At 39.5% G+C, this 8,670-nt stretch overlaps 1 protein-coding gene across 5 annotated transcripts in view; it reads right to left on the bottom strand.

Annotated features, from left to right (window-relative positions):
- Positions 1–2,479: 2,479 nt before the first annotated feature.
- Positions 2,480–8,670, bottom strand: part of GALNT9 (polypeptide N-acetylgalactosaminyltransferase 9) — a 141,518-nt gene continuing 135,327 nt past the window's right edge. For all 5 annotated transcript variants that reach the window (XM_061355324.1, XM_061355325.1, XM_061355329.1 and 2 more), the window contains one exon: positions 2,480–8,382. In XM_061355324.1, coding sequence (XP_061211308.1) covers positions 8,236–8,382 — 147 coding nt within the window. In that variant the 3' untranslated portion in view covers positions 2,480–8,235. The remainder of the gene's footprint in view (positions 8,383–8,670) is intronic.

Raw genomic sequence — 8,670 nt, 5'->3', positions numbered from 1 at the left:
ACATTACAGTAACAACTGATAGCCAAAATAAAATGATCAAGCAGTGCATAGGCTGACAAATCATTATCACTGCTACATCATACTCAGGCACATATTCATGATTCACAGTTGATTAATGAAGATTTATTGATTATAGAGGGGTGGCTACATTCATGATACACATTCTTTAGTGAAAACATCTGAGACTTAAGGGAACTTCTGCAGTACAGAGGCTGGATGCAGAACTGCTGACAAAATATTTATATGAACCTGATTTTGGTACATATTATTCACAGAACATTCATTCTAGCAAGCATACGGTACCTTTGAAGGTGACATCTATCCTTCCAAGAAATGCTGGCTTGATTTTAATAGGACATTAAGTCCAAAGAAAACCTTGGCTGGCAACAGAGCAGTGTTTTTAGAGTCCTTAGTGTGGATTTAAAAGAAACGCCTCACCCTAAAAAGACTGATCCTGGAGATAGAGCTAAATTTGCCAAGGCTGTGTTATGCTGTTCCTTCTGAGGCTGGCTGCATTGTCACCCCCCTGAAGACTACAGCCGACCCACCCTACTTCTTCTGCTTATATCAGGGAGTCAGTCAAACAGTTGCTCTTCCACTTGTGTAGTCACTGTCCTTGTAGAAGGCAGGAAGGAGAAAGCTTGTGCACTCAGGTCTCACCCAGTTTGTTCCACTGAACCAGAGGTGCGCAAGACAGTCAGGAACATGGAAGCATGTCCCAGTCCAGTCACGGAACTGTAGTACATGTGTGGGGCCCTATGGTCTCTTCCTAGCAGAAGGGGCAGGGCAAGGAGATATTTCTAGCAGAATGAAAGGTGTTGTCACATACTTTCTCAGATGCTCTGTGCTCTTTGATCGCAACTTACAAACTTTGTGCCTATATGTTAACGGGGGAGAAACAGTCTGGTTGAGATCCAAAGTCAATGTTAAAACCAGTAATGTGTGTTTTATGCTGCTGGGCAGTTCAGGAACCCAATCAGTTCTCACTGTGCCATCTCCCAGTCCAATACATGACACAGAGCTTCTGCTTGCGCTTTTAGGAAGTTGTTTGCCAGCAGTACAAAAAACCCCATGACAGTAACTTCTGAAATACATTTTAAGAGGGTGACAGAGATCAAACTAAGAAGGGTGTTAAAAAAAGAGTTGGCAGCAGTTATTTACAGTTTTTCTCCATAAAAGAACTACAGGGCATCCTATGGAGTGAAAAGCAGAGACTGTGATTTGTGCAACAGTGCTATTTATTACAACAGGATGTTGTGACATCCAGAGGTATAAGTGGATTAGATACATACAGCCCCACAGTAGTTATTAAATCTAATGGTTGGATTGGTGTGTATAGCCTCTAGCTTGGGAAGTCATTACCTTTCGAAACTAGGGAGAGATGTACAGTGAAAGGATCATTCTAGATTTCCCCTGTCTCCTATTTCATTCTTTTAACCATCAGTTATTGACTGTTTTCAGTGATGAGGTGTTGGGCTGTGTGGACTTCTGGTAGAAGTATGGCAGTATAGGAGGGACTTCATAAGCACTTCATATCCCCTTTCTATTGCCTTAGGGAAAAGTGCCTTTGGAAGCAGAAAAGAAAATCAAGCCAATAGCAATATCATCAGTGGCAACAGACCAGCTCTATAGCTGGTAAAAATTACAGTAGTGCCCACCATTTCCTTGGCTGCAGCAGAACAATGTCATTTCATATCATCTGTGAGTCCAGCCTCTCTGCTGATACAGGTCAGATCAGAGGGTGTGGGATATCCTTCAGTCCTTTGTATTAACTAGACAATTTGGGAAGTGTACACTGTTGTGTTTCTCTGGTTGTGTTCTTTAGAACAGGAACAATGCATCAGTGACAGATCAGTTGTGCTCTTACACATCTGAATTGATAAAACATAGCTCCAATGCAAAGCTTCTAGGAAGAGAATGCTTTCATCAGCAGCTTCCCAGCTGTGGTTCCATGGTGTATTTTTCCATTCTGGGAATGGTGCTTCCAAGGTCAGAATTTTTTTATGGGGATTGTTTTAATCTACGTTTGAATGTTTCGTGTGGAGTACTTACTAGTCCTGGTGGGACTATACAAGAACAGAGCTTGTACCGCTGTGTGGATTGCTACCTGCAAGCATTACACAAGTACATCATTGTACTGGGATAGCAAGACAAGCGTCCCCTCAGGTCTAACAGCCACAATGCAGTGTCACCACTTTGGCTTTGGATGTGTGTGCTCAGGGGCCAGCTCTCTAATGAGTGTGTGGTGATGCATCTCCTCTGACGTGCACAGAGCTCCTGCGCTTTAGAACAGCTTGCAGTCGGCTACAGTGTGCTGTGCTCATCTAGAAAATGGGCTGACTACCTTTCAGAACAGATTACGTGCAATTTAAAATGCATGTGTACTTTGTTTTTCTAGTTTTCCTTGGTGTGACAACTTTGAACTTTAATACAAGGTGTTCAAATGTACGACGATAAAAAATGCAGCTCATGTCAGCAGTAAAATGCATAGTAATTTATTATCTTTTCAAGTGTAAATACAAACCGGTTTGATGATGTGCCACATAATGAAAAATTCTTCACAGTCACAACTTGCATTCTAGTTGCTGCAGTATTGTTTTAAATTAAACTTTTTACAAAGAGTTTGAAAACCACACAATCCTTGTTGACAGCCAATAGGAAACTGTAACGCTGTGCCAAGTAACAAGTGCTTCTACAATGCCTTTGAGGAATGCTCTTTATTCAGACATTCTCTTCCTCAAAATCAGGTTGCCAGATGCTGCTTCACCGGCATGTTTATGAGTAAGTATTCCTGGTCAAAGACAACATTGCTTTTGCTTAGGGCATCAACTCAATACCTTTAGTTACATATCATTAATGCTTTTGTAATACAAGTCAGTGCATTTTGTGAAACCATTCTAAAATCCATTACAATGTACTGAAGACATCACTGTTTATCATATTTTTCTCATACCACTGATGTCTGGGGCATTGGGAGGACACAGCTAATGCCTTCACATGCATAAGCATCCCAGAGCTTTAGAGGGACAAGGTATTTTGAACAGTTACTAGAGTAAACCAGGATGATTGGAAAGAGTGAACCTGAAGCTAATTCATTACTTTTTAGAAGATGTAAATATTGGTGCATTTTGTGCCAAATTCACTGAGAACTACTAACTATGTAATTTCAGTATTTACTCCTTGAGCTCCCTCAGTTCACTAGGCAAGCAGAGTCCATCTCCAGCAGAATGCACTCAGTGCATTAGCTTTTCAAGAATATCCTGGTTACCCCACAGAAAGATGTAAATGCATGATGCACACACTTCAGTAGATCTAATGTATTTTATATGCATTCAGTACTTAACAGCTCTCACCTTAACTCCACTAATGTTACATATACACACACAAAACAAACTGTATTTGCAAAATGTGATTAAGAGGTACTGGCTACAGTGGCCTCTTGAACAGGTATTTCTGATGAAGCAATAAAAATAATGTGTTAAGTTGGGGATTCTTTCCAGAGAGAACATAATAGTAAGTTGACTTTGATGCCACCCAGATCTAGACATGAGAAGACCTGTTTTCTATCCAGCTTGTTAGAACCAGAAGCTGGTTCTTCTGTTGCAATACCGTCTTTTATCTGTGGCGTGATCTCACCGTCAGCTTTGATTAGCAGTAAGCAGCAGGAAGTCACAATAGCAGTAGTCAAAAATGTAATATCATTGCTAGAAACATTTTCAGTTAAGCAGATTCTGACAGTTGTTCTTCTTCCCAAAGCCTATCATGAGAAAAAAAAACAAAACCCACAAAGGTATTTGTGTCCTAACTGAACAGCAATATGCCAGACTCCTGAACTCCAACTTCTATTAAAGTTCTTCTTACAACCCAAAACAAGCCATAATGTGTTTTAGTATGGCTGTTAATGAAGCATTTCAAATGAATACTGGATACTCAAGGAATTACATGCTGTGTAATTGATCTGAAGAACAGATTAGGACTGGTGCTATTTCATTAAATCTTATTAGCTCTGGCTTAAGTACTTAAAATTGCAGCTGTCCTGTGTCAGCTAGATTACACCCCTTGTCACATGGCAAGTGAGGTTTTCATCTATTAGACCATGGGTTTTAAAATGGAGTAGGCTGATGAAAAGAAATACAAAGGAGTGCAAAGATCTGATCGTCAGACACATCAAGCCCCATACTATTCATTTAAATGAAACAAGATCCACGCTTTCAGAACATGTATGAAGACGTGTTGTTTGTTTCCATATTTTGTCTTAGTTCTCTTCTGTGGCACCAGAGTTCTGCTATTTGGATGCAAACCGTCCTGAAGAGCTCTCAAGCCTCATGGATGCCCACAATACAGATTTTTCATAACATCATAGAATCAACCAGGCTGGACGAGACCTTCAACATCATCAAATAATCACAGAGTAATGCATCAGGTTCTTCAACAAAACTTTTTTTAGCTCTTTTTTTCTCTTAGCTGCTTCCCACGGGAGGTTATCATGCTTCAGGGACCAGTGAGCCAGTAAAGCTAGAGGACAATTTTGGCGGAGTAACAAGTGGCTTTAATAAAGCCAAGAATAAATTAAGATTGGAAAACAGTTTATGGCTATCAAAGGACAAAGGGCTTCCCCTCCCACCCCCGAATGACTCATACTAATTTTTAGGGTTCTTTACGTAATTAGAAAAGTATCATTTTTACTGGTTTGCCAGTAAAACTATACTATCTAGTATCCTATCTAGTACACTAGCAGCGTATTAGACTTGGTATTCTTTCTCACCTTCTGTTCTTCTCTCCTAGGACAGTATTTAACTTCACAATCTCCTAAATCAAACAAAATAGCAACTGAAGATTTTTAGCTGGATTTTCTCTACAAGACATACATTAAATACTTATAATATCTGTACTCTTGCACTGTGGGAAACAAGACTGTTAATTTGAAAACATTAAGCAGGACTTCAGATTATAGTTAAGGGGTGAAATACTGACAAAAAACCCATAGGCTTTGGTTAAAAGAGATAATACTCAAGTCTTCTTTTATTATTACTGCTTTTATGAGAGAATATTTAAGACCCTCTCATATGCAGAGTCACCATGTTTATACCATAGCCAAAGCAGTGGTTCACACAGATAAAGACTAAAGTAAAAATAATCCAACAGATGTGGTTTCTTAAATTTAAGAAATTATTTCAGTAAATCTGTAAAAAATGACAATCAGAAAATACCAACTCCATATTTAAGACTTATTTGAATTCTTGTTTATTATTCTGTAAGTCTCAGAGCCATTTATCTATCAGGAAACTCTGCTTTCCTTCTTATATGGACAGTCTGGTTCTCACTAGCTCTCTTCAGCCTGTGGCATCTGCACTGCAGGCCTGCCAGGACTGACCACTCTGTCAGACAGTGTGGCCACATCCATATGCTTTGCAATGGGCACTGAAAGCAGTAGCAAAATTCCAAGGAAACCAATTCACATTTGTCATGGTGGTATCATAGTGAAGGCTTACCACACTTGCCTGAAACCTTTACCAGCAAACACACATCTATCTGGTCTTCTCAGCTTCAAATCCCCTAAACCCACAAATGCAACATTTCTTTGAGGATACTAAACTTAAAACCTGGTATTCCTCCAAATATTAAGCCTTCCTTTTTCATTTACCCAGGATTTGAAGGCTCGCTGCCCCACTGCGGAGGATCAAGTGTATATCGGCAATTCAAGGCAAGGAAGATAAAAAAGGGGGGAAGCATGTGGCATATTTGCTTCTGGTCAGTATAGTAACTTTATACTGTTATGCATTCAGTAGTCACACTGATAAATAATTACTTTCAGCTTTCAGCCATCTTCATATAAAATAGTTACCATTTACTCACTGGAAAGACTACAAATGATGTGACTGACCAGCAATGTTACTCCCTAGAAAGCTCAAACGTGGTCTTTCCCTTCTTTTGCCTGCTCATCTCCCTCACCAAAATGTTTCAAGGCATAGAGCTCCATCAGACTAAACAAAAACAGAATACACCTTTCATACAGTTTAAAAGGAAGCAACTATCTGGAGAGAAGATGAAAAGTTTCTTAGCAACAGAACTCCTGTACAAAGTGTTCAACATCTGATCCAGTGATGGTACCTATCCTTTTAAATTGTCTAATGGGAGGCTAAATACAGGGCAACTGTTCCCAATGTGTATTTAGTCTGAAGCTTCCCACCTGTTGAGGATCAACAGGAAGGCTTGAATACTGAGCATGTCCATGATTTTTTACTGTATTGCTTGATTTATTAAAGATGCTACCTCTCCCTGCAGGTCTTACTACACCATTCAAGAGGTCATGTTCAACTAACCATAAACACAGAATTTTAGAGCATTTTTATATTTAGAATTTCACCCAGAATGATTCTTTTGTATATATTCATGCATAACCTGATCATGTGACTATTTAAAGATTAGCCATGAGCCATAAATACAGTCATGGAGAATTGGCTTTGTATTACATCTTACACACTCCATTTCAGAAATAAACTTGGGGCAAAATACAGTGATATGCTTTCTAGATACCAACCCAGAGTTGACAAGAACTGATGGATTCTGCACGTTAAAAGTAAGTATTTTATTATTTATCATACCCTTGAAAAATTGGCTTTGTTTTCATTCTGTTTTGTTCAGCATGCCTTGAAATAGAAGTGGCAAAAGTTGTTCAAGAAACAGATCACCAAGATTCACAGTACCACAGGGTCTGCAATTACCCGTTTCCCTGGCTCAGTAAAACAAAACTTCTTTAAAAAATTACTATAAAATATTAAACAGTGAAGTTAACAGATACCATTTCTCTCTCTCTTTCAGTATGACTGAATCTTCTCTAAATGAAAAGCTGTCTGCCATGGACCTGCATCCAAAGCCTGCTGATGTTGACAGTGGTCATCAACTCTGACAGCCTTCAGGGTAAGCCCTTGTCATTGCTCTGGCTACCTGTGCACAGATACTGTGTGAACCACTGTACACATCATTAAATTCAGGTTCACAAAGATGCTGTCAATGAGTCAACTACACTAAAATATTTGTATTTCAGAGTAACAGTATTTATATATGCTCCTAGTTCTTGCTCTAATTTGCCCTCTTATCACTAGGTTTTGTTTTTCAAATACCAAAAAGACTTTGTTGGTTTGTTCAGAAAATCAGACAGTGCTCACAAAGCATATTTGCTCACACTTGACATTTTCACAGGATGGGTAATGAAACGGAGGATTCAAGTTGTTACATTCAACAGATGGCACCTAAGGCTGTCACCTTCTGGAAAGAAGTCATGAGTATCCAGCTTCCAAGGCAGTTTCTGGAGCAACACAACAGTGTACCTGCATCCACAGCACTGCAGGTGGGACCTTACTTGGTACTTGGGGACTGTGGGCCAAACTGAGGCCTCTAGAAACTCTTCCCTCTACTAGGACATTTACTGCCTCAGTTAAATATGCAAGGGCTATATTGTGATGCCTTTACAGCCAAGAGATGTAAAATGTGGCAGTATAATGGAGCATGTGGCTATTTTACCTATTCAACATTTACCTGTGTCTAACTAGAAGAGGTCTCTAAAATGCTGCTTTTTAGCAGCTTGAAGGTTGAGAACCACCTGTAAACATTTGCAGAACAGTCTCTTTCTAGAAACAGAGACTCCTAAACAATCAACCTTGAAATTTATCATATATTATATTTCCAGTGTTATTTACAGATCTTCTTGTTTAGTACAATGAACCAGACATGCTGAAAAGGTAGGATTTGACCAGTCCCCTTTTATACGAAGTACAATAAAAAAGGCACATGATTATTCACCATAGGAGTTGTGCACCAGTCAATAACTTAAAGCTAAAAAGCTACCCATCAGAGAACTCTCTTTATGAGGCAGTATTGGGATCTCTCCTTTCAACTCATCACAGAAACGTCTGTGTGCCAGTTTCTCTAGGAGAGCTTAGGGAACCCACTTTTCTGCTGTGTTCTGATCTTCACAGGATTTCCAAATCAACAGAAAACTCTTGTTAAGCTTCCCAGGTCATCTACCAGAGCAAGGAAGAGTCAAATAGGGCATGTATGTGTCTGCTTTTCTTTGTCTTTTTTTTTTTTTAACTTTGAATGCCCAGCTGCGGAGGACTTGAGAGCCAAGTCAAGTCCAGTTCAGACTAGTTTGCTTTAAGACAAATGCCTTGCAAGATATGGCACACTGAGCAATCGACAACAGCAGGAGAGGCAACTTCTGAGCCCCAGCAGTCAGTGTCGGCCGTGTTTTATCCAGTTTCTAATCATCCATTTTTGCCCCGAGCACCTCTGTACAACTAATCTGAGCCCAAAATTTGCATCCTTTGACACTTCCACTTCTAGGCAACGGCCAGTGTCTCTGCTGATGATTGGACCATTCTGAAAAAAAAAAGAAAAAGGAAAGATGGATTAGAAAAGGCAAAAAGACTAGAAGAAAAATAGTGCAACATCCGTAAATCCCTAGGAAACACTATAAAATGCTTGGGAAGTTCTATATACAAAGTGAGAAAAGTCCCTAGAATGAACTAGAAATTCCTAGGAGAAGTTAGATAATCTACAGAAACTGCCAGAACAACTGCTTGATAATTCTGGATTTAGGAATGTCTAGAAAAATCCACAGAAAGCACTAGGAAATCTCTAAAAAGCACTAGAGAATCCCTACAGACC

This window comes from Neopsephotus bourkii, unplaced genomic scaffold (assembly GCF_033783945.1).
Source record: "Neopsephotus bourkii isolate Nb327-2 ecotype Australia unplaced genomic scaffold, CSIRO-AGI_Nbou_v1 NB_795, whole genome shotgun sequence".
In the NCBI taxonomy this organism is placed as follows: domain Eukaryota; kingdom Metazoa; phylum Chordata; class Aves; order Psittaciformes; family Psittacidae; genus Neopsephotus; species Neopsephotus bourkii.
This window is presented reverse-complemented; position numbering and strand designations above follow the sequence as displayed.